Below are 21,463 nucleotides of genomic sequence, written 5' to 3' on the forward strand. Positions count from 1 at the left end.
ATTCTCCTGCCTCAGCCTCCTGAGTATCTGGGACTGCAGGCGCGCACCACCACGCCCAGCTAATTTTTGTATTTTTAGTAGAGACGGGGTTTCACCATGTTGGCCAGGATGGTCTGGACCTCTTGACCTCGTGATCCACCCGCCTCAGCCTCCCAAAGGGCTGAGATTACAGGTATGAGCCACTGCGCCCAGCCAGAGGAAGAAATTCTTACCAGCCAAGTTTCTGGTCTCTCTCTCTCTGTATATGTTGTGTAAACGGTCAATGCCACTATTTGTCTTCTCTGCAAGGGTTTGATTAGTAGAAAAAAATGATTTGTCAGACTAATCTTAGGCTGTAGCAAATCTGGTGTACTTTATGCTAAGAATTTGTCTTTCTGTGTTGTTCTGTAATGAAGAGGGGAGTATCACGGGATAGAACGTGGGTTTAGGATGCCTATAAGCCAAGTTTTCAAGCCAGCCCATCAGGCTGGTCAGTTACAAATGTTGCTATGGGTCCCTGAAACCAATGCCAAATGAAACTTCTCTGCCTTGTCTTGTGTCCTTAAGAGCTTAACCTTGTGGCCATGTGGGGATACTTTATCTTGGTTTCTGCCATCTAGAGTACAGGAATTTTGCGGTTCATGTCATAGTTAGCCCTAAAAATTATCTTGAGCAGGCCGGTCGCAGTGGCTCACACCTGTAATCCCAGCACTTTGGAAGGCCGAGGTGGGTGGATCATGAGGTCAGAAGATCAAGACCATCCTGGCTAATACGGTGAAACTCTCTCTCTACTAAAAATACAAAAAAATTAGCCGGGCATGGGGGTGGGCGCCTGTAGTCCCAGCTACTTGGGAGGCTGAGGCAGGAGAATGGCATGAACCCGGGAGGCGGAGCTTGCAGTGAGCCGAGATCATGCCACTGCACTCCAGCCTGTGCAACACAGCGAGACTCTGTCTCAAAAAAAAAAATTAACTTGAGCAGTTAAGAGCCTTTGAAAGCTTGAATTTGGCTACTCTAGACTTCTTCTGGGAATAGCAATAGAAACTGCCCAGGGCTGGGTGCGGTGACTCACGCCTGTAATCCCAGCACTTCGGGAGGCCAAGGCAGGTGGATCACAAGGTCAAGAGATCGAGACCATCCTGGCCAACCTGGTGAAACCCATCTCTACTAAAAATACAAAAATTAGCTGAGCATGGTGACACACGCCTATAATCCCAACTACTTAGGAGGACGAGGCAGGAGAATTGCTTGAAGCCAGGAGCCAGAGGTTTCAGTGAGCCACTGCACTCTAGCCTGGATGATAGAGCAAGACATTGTCTCAAAAAAAAAAAAAAAGAAAAGAAAGGAAACAAAAATCACCATCCCAGACCCCTGTCAATATCACCATCTGTCCATGCCTCAAAGTCATCTGTCCCCCACCCCCAGAGCTCTGGCAGCTGTTCAGGTTGCTTGTTTTGGCCAGCTTCCTCACTAGCCTTGAAGGCAGGAATGACAGCTTGTTCATTGCTGTGTCTTTCGTGCACCTGGAAGACTTTCAAATATTTTTTTAAATGCTAGGATTTCCTGAATGGAAAAGGAAAAACTTCAGAGTCATTTGGACAGGTTTATTGAAGCTAAGCAGTTTCCCCATAATCTAGATGACTTCAGGTTACAGGCTGTGTGGCTCTCTCCAGCCAAGAGTCCTCATCACCAAATGGGATAGATAAACATCTGTTTGGTCTGCAATATAATTTGGCATAAAGCTGCAGCCACAAGTGGGCTCTGCTGCTGGATATGGATCAGGCTCTCTGGAATGTCTGTTTGCACACTTGACCTTCACAGAACATTTCCTAGGGCGTAAGGAGGAAGGCAATAAGAAAGATGAGTTTGCATGTGGTCTGTTTTTACTCTCAACACTTATTTTTTATTGTATTTTAAACCTTTTCTGGAACACGTTTTTTTCTTTTTTGAGATGGGGTCTCACTCTGTCATCCTGGCTAAGTACAGTGGTGAGATCTCAGCTCACTGTAACCTCTGCCTCCCAGGCTCAAGAGATCCTCCCACCTCAGCCCCCAAAGTAGCTGGGACACTACAGGCACGTGCCACCATGCCCGGCTAATTTTTGTGTTTTTTTATAGGGACAGGGTTTTACCACTACCTAGGCTGGTCTTTTTTTTTTTTTTGAGATGGAGTCTCACTCTGTAGCCCAGGCTGGAGTGCAGTGGTGCAATCTTGGCTCACTGCAACCTCCACCTTCAAGCGGAAGAATTGCCTTCAAGCAATTCTTCTGCCTTGGCCTCCGGAGTCGCTAGGATTACAGGTGTGTGCCACCATGCTCTGCTAATTTTCGTATTTTTAGTAGTGACGGGGTTTCACCATGTTGGCCAGGCTGTTCTTGAACTCCTGACCTCATGATCTGCCCGCCTCAGCCTCCCAAAGTGCTGAGATTACAGGCATGAGCCACCGCGCCTGACCCCTAGGCTGGTCTTGAACTCCTAGCCTCAAATGATTTTCCTGCCTTGCCCTCCCAAAGTGCTAGGATTACAGTGATAAGCCACGGCACCTGGCCTACTCTCAACACTTCTGACACCAAAGGTGTGGGTTTTTAAATGCCTGACACCAGTTGTGTGGTGTCTTTTCCAGTCCCACTTCTCCAACTCTCTGACACCAACCAAGTGTCCAGTAAACCAATTTAATTTGGGTACTAACTACCCAGAGTTAGCACAGACCACATAGGTTAAGGATGCAGTCTCACAAGACTCCCCCCAACTTCAGACACCTGTCACAAGTTTGGGACCTCCCATATTTCTGACTGACCAGCTACAAATCAGGTTTTCCCACAACCCCTCCTCAGGCTTGATAATTTGCTAGAAGGGCTCACAAAACTCAGAAAGTCCCTTTACTTACTATTACCAGTTTATTATAAAATAAACAACTCAAAAACAGCCTGACGGGGCCAGGTGCACATGCCTGTAATCCCAGCACTTTGAGTGGCCAAGGTGGGCAGATCGCCTGAGGTCAGGAGTTCTAGATCAGCCTGGCCAACATGGCAAAACCCTGTCGTACTAAAAATACAAAAATTAGCTGGGTGTGGTGGTGCATGCCTGTAATCCCAGCTACTCAGGACACTTGAGGCAGGAGAATTGCTTGAACCCAGGAGGCGGAGGTTGCAGTGAGCCAAGATTGCGCCACTGCACTCCAGCCTGGGCAGCAGAGCAAGACTCCATCTCAAAAAAAAGAAAAAAGAAAAAAGAAAGAAAAGAAAAGAAAGCCTGATGGAACAGATGCATAGGGCAAAGTAGGAAGGGGGAGCATGCAACCCTCCCAGCACCTCAATGTATTCACCACACACATGAATGTTCACCATTCAACATGGAAGCTCTCTAAACCCCGTGGTTTAGTTTTTAGTGGATGTTTCAGCACATAGGCATGATTGATTGATTAAGTCATTGGCTATTCGTGATTAGTTCAATCTCCAGCCCCTCTTCCCTCAGGGATGAGGCTGAAAGTTCCAACCCTCTAATCCTGCCTTCGATTTTCTGGTGAGCAGCCCCCATCCTAAAGCTATCTAAGGACCCTCAGTAGACAGTCATGTCATTAGCACACAAAAGATCCTTTTTCTGATTTGGAGACAGGTCCTTACTCCTTCGCCCAGGCTGGAATGCAGTGGTGCAGTCATGGCTCACCTTAGCCTCAACTTCCTGGGCCTAAGTAATCCTCCCACCTCAGCCACCCAAGTAGCTAGGACTACAGGCACCCGTCACCACACCCAGCTAATTTTTTTTAATTTTTTGTGACGGAGTCTTGCTCTTGTTGCCCAGGCTGGAGTGCAATGGCGCTATCTTGGCTCACTGCAACCTCCACCTCCCAGGTTCAAGCGATTATCCTGCCTCAGCCTCCTGAGAAGCTGGGACTACAGGTGCCCGCCACCACGCCCGGCTAATTTTTGTATTTTTTAGTAGAGACAGCATTTCACCATGTTAGCCAGGCTAGTTTCCGACTCCTAACCTCAGATGATCCACCTGCCCCGACCTTCCAAAATTCTGGGCTTATAGGTATGAGCCACTGCCCCCGGCCAATTTTTTATAGAGACAGAGTCACACTATATTGCCCAGACTGGCATTAAACTCCTGGACTCCAGTGATCCTCTTGCCATGTCCTCCCAAAGTGCTGGGATTACGGAAGTGAACCACCACACCCAGCAACCAAATATTTTTTAATATATCATGGTGGCTGGGCGCGGTGGCTCACGCCTGTAATCCCAGCACTTTGGGAGGCTGAGGGGGTGGATCACCTGAGGTCAGGAATTTGAGACCAGCCTGACCAACATGGTGAAACCCTGTCTCTACTAAAAATACAAAAATTAGCTGGGCGTGGTAGCGGGTGCCTGTAATCCCAGCTACTTGGGAGGCTGAGGCAGGAGAATTGCTTGAACCCAGGAGGAGGAGGTTACAGTGAGCTGAGATCAAGCTACTGCACTCCAGCCTAGGCGACAGAGTGAGACTCTGTCTCAAAAAAAAAAAAAAAAAAAAAATATCGTGGTAAGTAAGAATCATTCCATGAGTATCCTTAGAACAAAAGTACTTCTGTGCCCTGCTTGGGCAGATTTCCAGGATATGCTAGAGAAGGATGTACACAATTTGGTATTTCTCTTTTTTTGTTTGTTTGAGACAGTTTCACTCTTGTCATCCAGGCTGGAGTGCCGTGGCGCGATCTTGGCTCACTTCAAACTCCTCCTCCCAGGTTCAAGCGATTCTCCTGCCTCAGCCTCCCGAGTAGCTGGGATTACAAGTGCCTGCCACCACACCAGGCTAATTTTTGCATTTTTAGTAGAGACGGGGTTTCGCCATGCTGGCCAGGTTGGTCTCAAACTCCTGACCTCAGGTGATCCACCTGCCTCGGCCTCTCAAAGTGCTGGGATTACAGGTGTAAGCCACCGTGCCTAGCCTTCCTTTTCTTTTCTTTTTTTTTTAAAGACAGGCTCTTCCTATGTTCCCCAGGCTTGACTCAAACTCCTGGGCTGAAGCGATCTTCCTGCCTCGGCCTATCCAGTAACTGGGACTACAGGCAAGTGCCACCACACCCAGCTGTTGTGCATAATTTGAACATTACCTCTTACAACCAACTAATCTAAATCCTCGAACATGTGTATATATTCTTTGAAATTCCATATTACGTATTTGCAAAGGCAAGTTTCTTACTTTGTTTTTTTTTTGAGACAGAATCTGGCTCTATCCCCCAGGCTGGAGTGCAGTGGCATGATCTTGGCTCACTGCAACCTCTGCCTCCCGGGTTCAAGCGATTCTCATGCCTCAGCCTCCTGAGTAGCTGGGATTACAGGTGCCTGCCACAGCCTGCCTAATTTTTTTTTTTTTTTTGAGATGGAGTTTCACTCTTGTTGCCCAGGCTGGAGTGCAATGGCGTGATCTCAGCTCACCACAACCTCCGCCTCCCAGGTTCAAGTGATTCTCCTGCCTCAGCTCCCCAAGTAGCTGGCATTAGAGGCATGCACCACCACTCCCGGCTAATTTTTTAAAAATATTTTTTAGTAGAGACGGGGTTTCTCCATGTTGGTCAGGCTGGTCTTGAACTCCCGACCTCAAGTGATCCGTCCACCTTGGCCTCCCAAAGTGCTGGGATTACAGGCGTGAGCCACTGCGCCCGGCGCCACCCAGCTAATTTTTGTATTTATAGTAGAGATGGGGTTTCATCATATTGGCCAGGTTGGTCTCGAACTCCTACCCTCAGGTGATCCGCCTGCTTTAGCTTCCCAAAGTGCTGGGATTACAGGCGTGAGCCCGTAATCCCATGCCCGATCTCTTACTTTTTTATTGTCAGAAGAGTATGAGATTTGTCTATCTAGAATCAAAATATCTTCAAGGCCTTGGTAATCAAAGACTACCCAGACCCAACTTTAAGGAAAGTGCTCTAGTTTTGTTCTCATGGGTCTCACCTAGATTTCACACATACAGTGAGGCAAAAAAGCACAGAGCTGAGAGCACACATTCTTGTCAGACCTGTATTTGAATCTTCACTCTACAGTGTGAAAATACGTAATTCACAATCAAAGCTGATGAAACTTTAAGTTATTTTGAGTCTTAAAGGAATGTGATTATGGGACCTGAGACATGTGAAAGGCAGCTGTAACCTAGACAGCTATAACCTTAATTTCTCTGGTTATAGATTAGCCTTTTTCTTTACCTACACTGTTTTGTAAAAAACTAACGGGCACCAGAGAAGGCTTCCCTCTACTGTTGATCTTAATCACAGACTCACTTCCCTGTTTCTTCTTTTTTCCCAAAGCAGGTGAATCTCTTCCTTCTCTTATACAAAGACCTATGACTATCACATTATCTAAGATGGAATGTTAAATATACTCTTAAGATGACAGCAAGAATGAGGAGGAAGAAAAATAAAATAAAGAATGTTAAATATATTATTTAAACTGGAAAGAAAAAGGAAAAAAAACTGAGTGGTAACTAATCAAATTCCTGTAACTCATAAAACAGCTTTGTATAGAAAATGTTGTAATCCTGCGAAACTTCTTTGTTTTCTGTCTGTATAAGTAAGACCTTACCAGGCGGGGTGGCTCACGCCTGTAATCCCAGCACTTTGGGAGGCCAAGGCGGGCGGATCACCTGAGGTCAGGAATTCGAGACCAGCCTGGCCAACATGGCAAAACCGTGTCTCTACTAAAAATGCAAAAATTAGCTGGGCATGGCCGTGCGTGGTGGCTTACACCTGTAATCCCAGCACTTTGGGAGGCCGAAGTGGGCGGATCACCTGAGGTCGGGAGTTCGAGCCCAGCCTGACCAACATGGAGAAACCCCGTCTCTACTAAAAATACAAAATTAGCCAGGCGTGGTGGTGCATGCCTGTAATTCCAGGTACTCAGGAAGGCTGAGGCAGGAAAATCGTTGAACCCGGGAGGCAGACGTTGTGGTGAGCCGAGATTGCACCATTGTACTCTAGCCTGGGCAACAAGAGTGAAACTCCGTCTCAAAAAAAAAAAAAAAAAATTAGCTGGGCATGGTAGCGGGTGCCTGTAATCCCAGCTACTTGGGAGGCTGAGGCAGGAGAATCCCTTGAACCCAGGAGGTGGAGGTTGCAGAGGGCCAAGATCGCGCCACTGCACTCAAGCCTGGATGACAGAGGAAGACTCTGTCTCAAAAACACAAACAAAAACAGGCCAGGCACGGTGGCTCACGCCTGTAATCCCAGAACTTTTGGAGGCAGAGGTGGGTGGATCACCTGAGGCCAGGGGTTTGAGACCAGCCTGACCAATATGGTGAAACCCTGTCTCTACTAAAAATACAAAAATTAGCCAGGTGTTGTGGCATGCGCCTGTAGTCCCAGCTACTTGGGAGGCTGAGACAGGAGAATTGCTTGAACCCAGGAGGCAGAGTTTGCAGCGAGCTGAGATCATGCCACTGCACTCCAGCCTGGGCGACAGAGCAAGACTCCATCTCAAAAACAAAACAAAACAAAACAAGCTGTAAAATAATAGTTGTCAGCATATGGCCTCTAGGGAATGTTTTGGAGTGATTGACTTGTCTGAAACTGGATAATGGAAATGGTTGTACACCTGTATACATTTACTAGAAATTATCAAACTGTACACTTAAAACAGGTGCATTGTTTGGTACATAAAGTATACCTCAATAAAGCCATTAAAGAAAAACACCTCAAGTCCAACAGCTTAAAAGTAAAAGAAGAAAAAGAAAAAGAAAAACTCCAAAAATTACATTCCAAGAAATTAAATTTTTATTACAAGCGACCATGCCCGTAATCCCAACACTTTGGGAGGCCCAGGTGGGCTGATCACTTGAGGCCAGGAGTTCGAGACCAGCCTGGCCAGCATGGCGAAACCCCGTCTCTACTAAAAATGCAAAAATTAGCCTGGTGTGGTGGCAGGCACTTGTAATCCCAGCTACTCGGGAGGCTGAGGCAGGAGAATCGCTTGAACCTGGGAGGAGGAGTTTGAAGTGAGCCAAGATCGCGCCACGGCACTCCAGCCTGGATGACAAGAGTGAAACTGTCTCAAACAAACAAAAATCCCGTTTGGGGATTTGGTAAAATCCCGTTTCTGCTAAAAATACAAAATTAGCTGGGTATGGTGGTGCATGCCTGTAGTCCCAGCTACTCGGGAGGCTGAGGCAGGAGAATCGCTTGAACCCAGGAAGCAGAGGTTGCAGTGAGCTGAGATCGCACCACTGCACCCTAGCCTGGGTAACACTGGGTGACAGAGGGAGAGACTCTATCTCAAAAAAAATAATAATAATAAGACATTAACTTTTCAGCTTGGGTGTACTGACCCCATTTCTTTGAAGTCTGTGTTTCCTGGGTGGCTGTCCTCATCTTCATGCCTGAATAAACCCTTATTTTATTTTTTTTTGAAACGGCCTCTGTCGCCAGGCCGTAGTGCAGTGGTGTGGCACTGTCACTGCAACCTCCGACTAACTGGTTCTAGCGATTCTCCTTCCTTAGCCTCCCAAGTAGCTGGGATTTACAGACATGTGCCACCATGCCCAGCTAATTTTTGTATTTTTAGTAGAGACGGGGTTTCACCATGTTGGCCAGGATGATCTTGATCTCCTGACCTGTGATCTGCTCACCTTGGCCTCCCAAAGTGCTGGGATTACAGGCGTGAGCCACCGCGCCCAGTCTGAATAAACCCTTTTAAACTGGATTCTGATGCTTTTGACAGCAGCCTTGGGGAATTTCAAAATCCCAATTTATTTGTGAATGGGAAAAATAGAGTCCTTTTCCCAGGATTGTGATGAAGATTAAATGAGATAACACACTCAAAGGATTGAGCACAGTAATTGGGCCCAAAATAATCATTCCAAAGATGTGAGCTACTATATCAATCTATGTATATCTATGTATACATAAAGCAGCTATTACATATAATAGGTAAGAATTGTTCCATGAGTATTTGCATGTTATCTTCCTGCCTCTGTCGGAATATTCGGCTGTTTCATTTAATATAAGATGAGATTATAGGCATGCGCCCCTATGCCTGGCTAATTTTTGTATTTTCAGTAGAGATGGGCCAGGTGTGGTGGTGGCTCACGCCTGTAATCCCAGCACTTTGGGAGGTCGAGGCGGGCGGATCATGAGGTCAAGAGATCCGAGACCATCCTGGCCAACATGGTGAAACCCCATCTCCACTAAAAATACAAAAATTAGCTGGGTGTGGTGGTGCGTGCCTGTAGTCCCAGCTACTCAGGAGGCTGAGGCAGGAGAATTGCTTGGACCTAGGAGGTGGAGGTTGCAGTGAGCCAAGATCGCGCCACTGCACTCCAGCCTGGTGACAGAGCGACACTCCTTTCACCATGTTGCCCAGGCTGGTCTCCTGACCTCAAGTGATACACCCACCTCGGCCTCCTAAAGTGCTGGGATCACAGGCGTGAGCCACCACACTCGGCCTGATGTTTCCTTTCATACTGTATCGTCTCATTGAGAACAAAATGTGGTGGATACCAGGTGGAGTTTGTCTCCTTCGATCCAATGGGTCCAGCCTCTGTTCTTCTTTTCTCCCTTCTGGACACAGGTGAGCCTGTCATTGTCCCATATAACCAAGCTCTGCATGAGGAGAGGAGAAAATGTTAGCTTGTCCTGGCAGGATCCTCAAGTGTTATGAAGTAGAATGCCAAGTTACCCTTGCAAAATTAACAGCCAACTTACTGCTTTTTTTTTTTTTTAGACGGAGTCCCGCTCTGTCACCCAGGCTGGAGTGCAGTGGCACGATCTTGGCTTACTGCAACCAACCTCCACCTCCCGAGTTCAAGTGATTCTCCTGCCTCAGCCTCCCAAGTAGCTGGGATTACAGGCTCCTACAGCACACCCGCCTACTTTTTGAATTTTTTTGTAGAGACAGGGTTTTGCCATGTTGCCCAGGCTGGTCTCGAACTCCTGACCTCAGGTGATCCGCCTGCCTTGGCCTCCCAAAGTGTTAGGATTACAGGCGTAATCCACCGCACCTGGCATTTCTTTGAATTTTACCTTGCATTTTCTGTTGTCCAGGCCTCTGTTATCTTCATCAAATTCTTCTCCAACTTTAAATTTCACAAAGTAGTTCCTTAGGCTGCTGTTCGTGTGGATGCTAAAAGAATCCCCATTCTGCTCAATCACTTTCTGTGGCTTCAGTAACTTGGCTATTTTACGAGTGGCAAAGTCAATACCTTAAAAATAATTTTTAAAAATATTTGAACATTCGCTTGAGATGCAAAAGTGAAGAATTTGGTAGCTGTTCTCAAAATCACCACATGTAATTGTTAGCATTTCCAGTATGACTTCAATGTTGTTTGCTGCCAAAATCAGATCTACAAGGAATCATCCTGGCAAACTGCCAACCGCAGCCTGATGAAAAAGTTTGCAAATGCCAGGTGCAGTAATCCCAGCGCTTTGGGACACAGAGAAAGGAGGATTGTTTGAGCTTAGGAGTTTGAGACCAGCTTGGGCAACATAGCAAGACTCTGTCTCTATAAAAAAATATAAACTGTAGGCCAGGCGTGGTGGTTCACACCTGTAATCCCAGCACTTTGGGAGGCCAAGGAGGGCAGATCACCTGAGGTCAGGAGTTTGAGACCAGTCTGACTAACATGTAGAAACCCCATCTCTACTAAAAATACAAAATTAGCCAGGCATGGTGGCATATGCCTGTAATCCCAGCTACTTTGGAGGCTGAAGCAGGAGAATTGCTTGAACTCAGGAGGCGGAGGTTGCGGTGAGCCGAGATCACACCGCTGCACTCCAGCCTGAGCAACACAGCGAGACTCCAACTCAAAAAAAGAAAGAAAGAAAAAGAAAATCAAAGGGACAGGGTTTAGGCCTGCCAACCCAGCCTCAGTCATAACTCTGCCTTTTTCTGCCTTATGTATTTACACTTTGAATTAAGAGAGCATTTGAACAGTTTCTCAACAACAATGAAAACAAAACTCAAAAACACTGGATTCATGTATATACCTCTCTCTCTCTCTCTCTCTATATATATATATATATACACACACACACACACACACGCACATATATATATATGTATACTTTTTTTTCTTTTTTTTTTTTTTCCCGAGACACAGTCTCACTCTGTCGCCCAGGTTGGGGAGAGCAGTAGCACGATTTCAGCTCACTGAAACCTCCCCTCCCGGGTTCAAGCAGTTCTCTTGCCTCAGCCTCCTGAGTAACTGGAATTACAGGCTTGCATCACCACACCCAGCTATATACTACTATGTATTTATAATTTTTTTTTTTTTTGAGACAGGATCTCATTCTGTCACCCAGGCTGGAGTGCAGTGGTGCAATCATGGCTCACTGCTGCCTCGACCTTTCAGGCTCAAGTGATTCTCCTATCTCAGCCTCTCGAATAGCTGGGACTACAGGCACATGCCACCATGCCTGGAAATGTTTTAAATATTTTTGGCCGGGCGCGGTGGCTCACGCCTGTAATCCCAGCACTTTGGGAGGCCTATGCGGGCGGATCACAAGGTCAGGAGATTGAGACCATCCTGGCTAACACGGTGAAACCCCATCTCTACTAAAAATACAAAAAATTAGCCGGGCGTGGTGGTGGGTGCCTGTAGTCCCAGCCACTCAGGAGGCTGAGGCAGGAGAATGGCATGAACCTGGGAGGCAGAGCTTGCAGTGAACCGAGATCGTGCCACTGCACTCCAGCCTGGGCGACAGAGCGAGACTCCGTCTCAAAAAAAACAAACAAAAAATAAAAATAAAAAAAAACCAGCTGGGCATAGTGGTACACGCCTGTAGTCTCAGCTACAAATAAAAAAGCTTGTGTTTAACTCTAGAACTCCAGTTTTTAGTTTGAGATGCAATATGATGCAGGCTTTACTGGCTTTCCACAATATTTAAGTATTGAGACCAAAACCTTAAAATCACTTCCTATTATTATTATTTTTTTGAGACAGGGTCTCATTCTGTTGCCCATGCTGGACTGCAGTGGTGCTGCGATCTCGGCTCGCTGCAGCCTTTGCTTCCCAGGCTCAAGAGATCTTCCCACCTCAGCCTCCCAAGTAGCTGGGGCTACAGGCATGTGCCACCACACCTGGCTAATTTTTGAATTTTTCTTTCTTTTTTTTTTTTTTTTTTTTTTGAGACGGAGTCTTGCTCTTTCGCCCAGGCTGGAGTGCAGTGGCACAATCTCGGCTCACTGCAAGCTCCGCGTCCCGGGTTCACGCCATTCTCCTGCCTCAGCCTCTCCGAGTAGCTGGGACTACAGGCGCCCGCCACCACGCCCGGCTAATTTTTTGTATTTTTTAGTAGAGACGGGGTTTCACCGTGGTCTCGATCTCCTGACCTTGTGATCCGCCCGCCTCGGCCTCCCAAAGTGCTGGGATTACAAGCGTGAGCCACCGCGCCCGGCCTTCTTTCATAGAGATGAAGTTTCACCATGTTACTCAGGCTCATTTCCTATTATTAATATGACCAAGCCAAACTTACTGCTGACTTTCCTTAAACCCTATTATGTAAGCAAAACAAAACCCAATAACTTTAGACTAACAATGACTTTCGAGTTATGCTTTTAAGCAGTTATGCTTTTAAAATCTGTGAGGCGCTGGGCCTGGTGGCTCATGCTTGTAATCCCAGCACTTTGGGAGGCCGAGGCGGGCAGTCCAACAGGACCAGCCTGACCAACATGGAGAAGCCCCGTCTCTACTAAAAATACAAAATTAGCTGGGTGTGGTGGGGCATGCCTGTAATCCCAGCTACTCCAGAGGCTGAGGCAGGAGAGTTGCTTGAACCTGGGAGGCAGAGGTTGAGGTGAGTTGAGATTGCACCATTTCACTCCAGCCTGGGCAACAATAGGGAAACCCCATCTCAAAATCAATCAATCAATCTGGCTGGGCGCGGTGGCTCACGCCTGTAATCCCAGCACTTTGGGAGGCTGAGGCGGGCGATCACCTGAGGTCAGGAGTTGGAGACTAGCCTGACCAACATGGAGAAACCCCGTCTCTACTAAAAATACAAAATTAGCTGGGCGTGGTGGGGCATGCCTGTAATCCCAGCTACTCAGGAGGCTGAAGCAGGAGAATTGCTTGAACCGGGGAGACGGAAGTTGCAGTGAGCCGAGATCCCACCATTGTACTCCAACCTGGGCAACAAGAGCAAAACTCTGTCTAAAAAAAAAAAAAAGGCCGGGCACAGTGGCTCATGCCTGTAATCCCAGCACTTTGGGAGGCCGAGGCGGGCGGATCACGAGGTCAGGAGATCGAGACCATCCTGGCTAACACAGTGAAACCCCGTCTCTACTAAAAATACAAAAAATTAGCCGGGAGAGGTGGCGGGCGCCTGTAGTCCCAGCTACTCGGGAGGCTGAGGCAGGAGAATGGCGTGAACCCCAGGGGGCGGAGCCTGCAGTGAGCCAAGATCGCGCCACTGCACTCCAGCCTGGGCGACAGCGAGACTCTGTCTCAAAAAAAAAAAAAAAAAATCTGTGAGGCAGGCCGAGCGTGGTAGTTCACGCCTGTAATCCTAACACTTTGGGAGGCTGAGGCGGGCAGATCACCTGAGGTCAGGAGTTCGAGACCAGCCTGGCCAACATGGCAAAATCCCATCTCTACTAAAAATATAAGAATTAGTCAGGCGTGGTGGGGGGTGCCTATAATCCCAGCTACTCGGGAGGCTTAGGCAGGAGAATCTCTTGAACTTGGGAGGTGGAGGTTGCAGCAAGCTGAAATCTCGCTACTGCACTCCAGCCTAGGTGACAGAGCAAGAATCCATCTCAAAAAATAAATAAATAAAATCTGTGAGGCAATTTGTTGCTAGTAAATTTACAATTTGCACTACTCATGTAGGGCAGATGAGCCCCAGAATGGGGATTAGCCTGCAAAGGTTCTTGGCTTTGCCCAGGAAAGAATTCAAGGGCAAGCCAGAGGCAGAAGAAAACAGCTTTATTGAAGAAGCAGTGTCACAGCTCTGTGACTGCTCCTGCAGAAAAGGGCTACCCCATAGGCAGAGAGTAGCAGCTCAGGGCAGTTTTGTAGTCATATTTATACCCATTTCTAGTTATATGCAGAGTAAGGGGTGTTTTTTGGTTTTTTGTTTGTTTGTTTTTTAGACGGAGTTTTGCTCTTGTCACCCAGGCTGGAGTGTAATGGCAGCACGATCTTGGCTCACTGCAACCTCTGCCTCCCGGATTCAAATGATTCTCCTGCCTCAGCCTCCTCAGTAGCTGAGACTACAGGTGCCCACCACCACACCCGGCTAATTTTTGTACTTTTGGTAGAGACGGGTTTCACCATGTTGGCCAGTCTGGTCTCGAACTCCTGACCTCAGGTGATCCACCAACCTCAGCCTCCCAAAGTGCTGGGATTACAGGCGTGAACCACCACGCCTGGCTAACAGGTGTTTTATGCAGACATTTCTAGGGAAGGGGTAGTAACTTTTGGGTCCTCTGGTCATTGCCATGGAAAGGGGTGCTAACTCCAGGTGTTGCCATGGCAACGGTAAACTGACATGGCATGCTGTTGTATGTGTTTTATGGAAAACTGCTTCCATCCCGTCCCTGTTTTAGTTAGTCCTCAGTTTGATCCACTGTCCCAAGCCCCGCTTCTGGAGTTGAGCCCTGCCTCCTACCTCACTACCATGTTGCAACATTGTCACTTCACAGATTTGCAGTTACAAGGCTGGCCTCTTTAAAGACCAAATTTACTTTGAATTAGCATAAGTTCTGGGCCAGGTCCAGTGGCTCAGGCCTGTAATTCCAGCACTTTGGGAAGCCGAGGCAGGCAGATCACTTGAGGCCAGGAGTTCAAGACCAGCCTGGCCAACACGGTGAAACCGCATCTCTATCAAAAAATAAAATAAAAATTAGCTGGGCATGGTGGTGTGCACCTGTAGTCCTGGCTGCTGGGGAGGCTGAGGTGGGAGGATCGCTTGAGCCTAGAAGGAGGAGGTTGCAGTGAGCCAAGATGGTGCCACTACACTCCAGCCCGGGCAACAGAGTGAGATCCTATCTCAAAAAATAAAAATAAAATGAATAAATTAGCATAAATTCTGGTCACTTTCTGCCAGGTCCACACTTACTAGGACCTCAACAGTCCAAAAGGCCATATTCCTCATAAGGCTGCTAACCAGGTCAAGCCATGCGTTTTCATCTACTAGATTGTGTTTAATAGAAAATAAGACATTTGAGACCGGGTGCGGTGGCTCACGCTTGCAATCCCAGCACTTTGGGAGGCCGAGGCGGGTGGATCACGAGGTCAGGAGATCGATACCACGGTGAAACCCCGTCTCTACTAAAAATACAAAAAAAAAATTAGCCGGGCGTGGTGGCTGGCGCCTGTAGTCCCAGCTACTCGGAGAGGCTGAGGCAGGAGAATGGCATGAACCCGGGAGGCAGAGCTTGCAGTGAGCCGAGATTGCGCCACTGCACTCCAGCCTGGGCGACAGAGCAAGACTCCATCTCAAAAAAAAAAAAAAAGAAAGAAAAAAGAAAATAAGACATTCGAGTAGGAGGGAACAGTCTGATGCACGTGCTATTACAAATGTGTGAGCATATACACTTAAAGGTAGGATCTCAAAGGAGTCCACACCAATGTACATTTATCTAAGCTTCAGATGTTTGTATTAACCTTTAATCTCAAAGCCACTTCTAATCTCGAGGCAATGTGGGTTGAAGGCAGAGGGGATCCCTTTAAATCCCAGTGTAGGGCCAGGTGCAGTAGCTCATGCCTGTAATCCCAGCACTTTGGGAGGCCGAGGCAGGCAGGTCACCTGAGCTCAGGAGTTTGAGACCAGCCTGGCAAACATGGTGAAACTCTGTCTCTACTAAAAATATAAAATTAACTGGGTGTGGGGGCGTGCACCTGTAATCCCAGCTACTTGGGAGGCTGAGGCAGAAGAATTGCTTGAACCAGGGAGATGGAGTTGCAGTGAGCCAAGATCCGTGCCACTGCACTCCAGACTGGGCAAAAAAAGGGAGACTCCGTCTCAAAAATAAATAAATGAATAAACTAATTAAATTAAATAAATATATCCCAGTGTACAGTAACCTGGGACAAGTTGGTAACACCACCACCTTCTCGGGTTCAGAACAGGACTAAAGGCGAGGACCTGCACAAGTTGGTCAATATCTGTGGGCATTAACATGGGGCTTCTCCATTTCTGAGGCACGCACCCTCAGTGTCCTTGGTTACTGTAGGGGTACACCAGGAACTCCCAAATCCCAGGTTGGCTCCAAATATTAAAACGCAAGCAAGGCGGAGGCAGGAGGATTGCATGTAGCCAGGAGTTTGAGACCAGCCTGGGCAACATAGCCAGAGAGCATCTCTGCAAAACAATTGAAAAATTAGCCAAGTGTGGTGGTATGTGCCTGTTGTCCCAGCTACTTGGAAGGCTGAGGTGGGAGGATTGCCTGAGACAAGGAAGTCAAGGCTGCAGTGAGCCATGATCGCACCACTGCACTCCAGCCTGAGTGACAGAGCAAGACCCTATCTCAAAAAAACCCAAGTAAACTTTCTTCTTTGTGCAAAGACAAGTTGCCTTTCTTCTCACTGAGGTTTGGCAGACACTGGGAGAGAGTGATACCTGAGCCCAGGTGGGAGCTGCAGGATCAGTTCCTGAAGACTAGTTTTTAGACAAAAGGGAGTGATTTTCTGCCCTCAGATGAGATGCCAGCTGGATCACATCATGACATGTGTGCTGTGTATTTGCTGGTGACTTATTTGACCCTTAGCATCACTGCCAACAGGCATTCACCTCACTTCTACTAATAAAAAAGAGGCAATCGGCTGGGCACGGTAGCTCAGGCCTGTAATCCCAGCACTTTGTGAGGCCAAGGCGGGTGGATCACGAGGTCAGGAGTTCGAGAGCAGCCTGGCCAAGATGATAAAACTCTGTCTCTACTAAAAATACAAAAATTAGCCAGGCGAGGTGGTGGGTGCCTGTAATCCCAGCTACTCAGGAGGCTGAAGCAGGAGAATTGCTTGAACTCAGGAGGCAGAGGTTGCAGGGAGCCGAGATCGCACCACTGCACTCTAGCCTGGGCAACAGAGAAAGACCATCTCAACAACAACAACAACAAAAGAGGCGACCATTTATTATTTTCCTAGACCCTACAGTTTAAAGATCTAAGTACTATATTTGTGATTTTTTATGGAATGTATTTTCCTTACATGTACATGAACAAGCATATAAATTTAAAGTAAATTATATATTCAAGTAAATCTGTAAGATTCAAGATTGCTAGCTGAATTCTTTTTTTTTTTGTCTTACTGACTTATTTTTTTTGAGACCAAGCCTCACTCTGTTGCCCAGTGTCGTGATCTGGGCTCACTGCAACCTACACCTCCCAGGTTCAAGCGATTCTCCTGCCTCAGCCTCCCAATTAGCTGGGATTACAGGCATGAGCCACCATGCCTAGCTAATTTTTGTATTTTTAGTAGAGATGGGGTTTCACCATGTTGGCCAGGCTGGTCTCGAACTCCTGACCTCAGGTGATCCACCCACCTCGGCCTCCCAAAGTGCTGGGATTATAGGCATGAAACACCGCACCCAGTCTGCTAGCTTAATTTTTTTTTTTTTTCAAGATGGAGTCTTGCTCTGTCTCCCCGGCTAGAGTGCAATGGCACAATCTCGGCTCACTGCAACCTCCGCCTTCTGGGTTCAAGCAATTCTCCTGCCTCAGCCTCACAAGTAGCTGGGATTACAGGTGCATGCCACCATGCCCAGCTAATTTTTTGTATTTTTAGTAGAAGCAGGGCTTTACCATCTTGGCCAGGCTGGTCTTGAACTCTTGACCTCATGATCCACCTGCCTCGGCATCCCAAAGTGCTGAGATTACAGGCGTGAGCCACCGCACCCAGACCAACTTAATTCTTAAGATAAAATGTATTACAGTATTATGGCCGGGCACGGTGGCTTACGCTGAGATTGCGCCACTGCACTCCAGCCTAGGCAACAGAGCGAGACTCCATCTAAAAAAAAAAAAAAGTGTTACAGTATTATGTAAATAACCACTCTGGTGCTATAAGTGTGACCTAAGTCCTTAGCACTTTAACAAATTGATGTAAGTACTTAGTACTTTAACAAATTAGATCTGAAGTTAAAACACAGTTGCTGGTTTTCAGAAAACTGTTTTGGATTTATGGGTTTCAAGATAGGTGACCTCAGAACATGGCACCTTATGTTCATTTTCATGCTGCTGATAAAGACATACCCAAGAGTGGGTAACTTATTATTATTATTATTATTTTAGACAGAGTTTCACTCTTGTTGCCCAGGCTGGAGTGCAATGGCACCATCTCGGCTCACTGCAACCTCTGCCTCCTAGGTTCAAGTGATTCTCCTGCCTCAGCCTCCCAAAGTAGCTGGGATTACAGGCGCCCGCCACCACACCCAGCTAATTTTTTTTTGTATTTTTAGTTGAGACCGGGTTTCACCATGTTGGCCAGGCTGGTCTTGAACTCCTGATCTTAGTTGATCCACCCGCCTCAGCCTCCCAAAGTGCTGGGATTACAGGTGTGAGCCACCACAGCCGGCAAGAGTGGGTAACTTATAAAGAAAAAGAGGTTTAACCAACTCACAGTTCCACGTGGCTGGGGAAGCCTAGAAATCATGGCAGAAGGCAAAAGGCACGTTTTACACGGTGTCAGGCAAGAGAGAATGAGAGCCAAATGAAAGGGGAAACCACTTGTAAAACCATCAAATCTCATGAGACATTCACTACCACAGAACAGTATGGGGAAACTGCCCCCATGATTCAATTATCTCTCTCAGGTCCCTCCAACAACACATGAGAATTATGGGAGCTACAACTCCCATATGAGATTTGGGTGGGGACACAGCCAAACCATATCACTTGGCATTTGAGGAAATAACAGAAGCAGCAAGGTCCCCCTCAGACCTTCTTCTGCCCCTCTTCCCCGAAGCAGGCCATAAAAGAATTCTCTGCTCTTCCTCTGAAGAAGATCATAAGACTCTCAAGTGAGAGGTGCCTTTCCCATACCCAGAGGAACATTCTTATCTCTTGGGATATGAAAGAGCAAAATAAATGCCCCTTTATCAACAAAGATAGGCCCTAAGGTTAAGAAAACAAAAATTGGCTGGTGCGGTGGCTCACGCCTGTAATCCCAGCACTTTGGGAGGCCAGGGTGGGCGGATCACGAGGGCAGATGTTCGAGACCAGCCTGGCCAACACGGTGAAACCCCGTCTCTACTAAAAAATACAAAAATTAGCTGGGCATGGTGGCTGGCGCCTGTAGTCCCAGCTACTCAGAGAGGCTGAGGCAGGAGAATGGCGTGAACCCGAGAGGTGGAGCTTGCAGTGAGCCGAGATCATGCCACTGCACTCCAGCCTGGGCAACAGAGGCTCCGTGTCAAAAAAAAAAAAAAAGAAAGAAAAAAGAAAAAGAAAAAGAAAACAAAAATTGCCCATGGGTCAAGGGTTCAGGGATCGGCCGGCACGGCAATTTCCCAGATTCCTAAAGCTACAAGAAAAACTACACCGTGGCAGGGCGCGTGGCTCACCTGTAATCCCAGCACTTTGGGAGGCCGAGGCGGGTGGATCACCTGAGGTCAGGAGTTCGACACTAGCCCGACCAATATAGTGAAACCTCTTCTCTACTAAAAGTACAAAATTAGCCGGACGTGGTGGCTGGCGCACGCCTGTAATCCCAGCTACTCGTAAAGCTGTGGCAGGAGAATCGCTTGAACCGAGGAGGCGGAGGTTGCAGTGAGTTGAAAGTCCGCGCACCGTTGGCACCGCGATGAGGGCGGGAAGCACAGCGCGGGGCCCCCGGGAGCAAGAACGCCGCGGGAACCCAGCCCTCGCGGGAGGCGGCGGTCGGGGCACACCCCAGGCCAAACCAGGCTCTGCACTCCCGCGGGTGCCCGGACCTGAAGGGTCGTCCGCTGGCTCCGGGATTCTGCATCCCCGACCCGCTCCGGGGGCGCCGAGGCTGCGGGGACCTCGCTGCGGGAGCGCGCCCGGGGCCCCGGGACCTGCGCGGAGGGCGGCTGCGGGGAGGGTCGCCGGGCAGAGGCTTCGGTCCCGGGCGCCCCCTCCCCGGCCGGACCCCCAGTCTGCAGTCTCCGCGGGTGTGCCGCGTGCGGGTAGAGACGGACGTGGGGCTGGACGCGGGGACTCAGGGGAGGATGGGTGGGGGACCGGCGGCCGGAGGGACAGGGGGTGTGGAGAGACGGCCGTGGGAACAGGGGGCGGGTGGGCGCGGGGAAGGACGGACTGGGGGACTGAAGGACTGGGGTCCCGCGCCCGATGGACGGAGGTGCCAAGGACCAGCGGACTCGGGGGCCACTGGGCGACGGTGGGCGCAGCAGGGCAGAGACACGGACAGCGGACGTACCTACAGGCCCGGCCCGGCCGCCTTCGCCTGATCCCAAGACCCACGGCGAGCCTCGCGCCCCCGTCGCCTCCCCTCCGCCTTACCTAGGGCCAGCATGTAGCCCTCGAAGTTGTCGCTGCTGAGCAGGGTCCAGGTACCGCTGAGGTCGGCGGGCATGGTCGGGCGTCGCGGGACAAACCCCGGTGGGCGGCCGGAGGCTGGGGCCGGGCCCTATAAACCAGGCGGGGCGGGGCGGGGTGGGGGCGGTGCGCGGGAGGCGCTGGTGGGGCCGCGTGGGACTCACTCGCCCCTAGAAGCCGCTGCGCTCCCGGTCGCCTCCGCCCGGTGCTCCTGGCTCTGCCCAGGAGCTCGGCAGCTCCCCCCCTTCCTTGGGGCTTCCTCTCCTACTGCTTTCTCATGTCCCAGACTGTTTCGGGCCACATTTTCTTCCCTGCTTATATGTTAATGACCCAGGGATGATCTTCAAACTCATGGCATTGAATATTGTCAGCTTCAAATAACAATATACCTCTCAACGTAACTCTCATGGTCTCAATAAATAGGAGTTTATTTTTCTTAACAAGCAGTCCTGAGAGAAGTGATTGCTGGTGATGATTCGCACCTAGGAATCACACTCAGTGATTCGCACCTCGGTAACGCCGCAGCTTCGTCTCTGTGACTCTGGTGGCCTTTTATTCCTGCTTGTTACCTCCTGGTCATGAGCTGGCAGCTGGGTTCCCAGCCAGGACATCCACATTCAAGGTGGGGAAGAGGGAAAGGACCAAAGGTCAGTATCCCTGCAGCACAAACCTCCCCATCTCCTTGAAGTCTGGATAGTTGGAAAAAAGAAAAGAAATTACTCAGCAGGTTTCTGTGTACATTTCATTAGCCAAAACTGTATCAATGCCACTTCTAACTGCAAGGGGGCCTGGGGATTCTAGTCTCCAGCATTTAGCCTCAGAGCAGAGAAAAGCAAAGGAGAAGGGGTGGGAATATGGGCCAACCTACAACATTAGCCACAAACACCGCCTAGATATGCTGGCTCCAAGATTGACTGACTGACTTTATTTTTATTTTTTTCTTTTGAGACGGAGTCTCACTCTATCGCCCGGGCTGGAGTGCAGTGGTTCGATCTCGGCTCACTGTAACCTCCACCTCCCAGGTTCAAGCGATTCTCCTGCCTCAGCCTCCCGAGTAGCTGG

The 21,463-nt window shown here is 48.7% G+C and overlaps 2 protein-coding genes across 2 annotated transcripts in view; both read right to left on the reverse strand.

Annotated features, from left to right (window-relative positions):
• Nucleotides 1–784: 784 nt before the first annotated feature.
• RBP7 (retinol binding protein 7) lies at nt 785–21,018 on the reverse strand. The gene is made up of 5 exons (XM_055261878.2): nt 20,911–21,018; nt 20,366–20,492; nt 9,967–10,145; nt 9,445–9,546; nt 785–1,808 (listed from the first exon to the last, which is right to left on the reverse strand). The coding sequence occupies exons 1-5, from the start codon at nt 21,016–21,018 to the stop codon at nt 1,758–1,760; spliced, it is 567 nt and encodes a 188-aa protein (XP_055117853.1). The 3' UTR covers nt 785–1,757.
• NMNAT1 (nicotinamide nucleotide adenylyltransferase 1) overlaps nt 20,809–21,463 on the reverse strand; it is a 50,171-nt gene continuing 49,516 nt past the window's right edge. The window contains exon 8 of the transcript XR_010118966.1: nt 20,809–21,090. The gene's annotated coding sequence lies outside the window, so the exon portion shown is untranslated. The remainder of the gene's footprint in view (nt 21,091–21,463) is intronic.

The sequence above is a fragment of the Symphalangus syndactylus genome, chromosome 22, assembly GCF_028878055.3.
Source record: "Symphalangus syndactylus isolate Jambi chromosome 22, NHGRI_mSymSyn1-v2.1_pri, whole genome shotgun sequence".
Classification (NCBI taxonomy): domain Eukaryota; kingdom Metazoa; phylum Chordata; class Mammalia; order Primates; family Hylobatidae; genus Symphalangus; species Symphalangus syndactylus.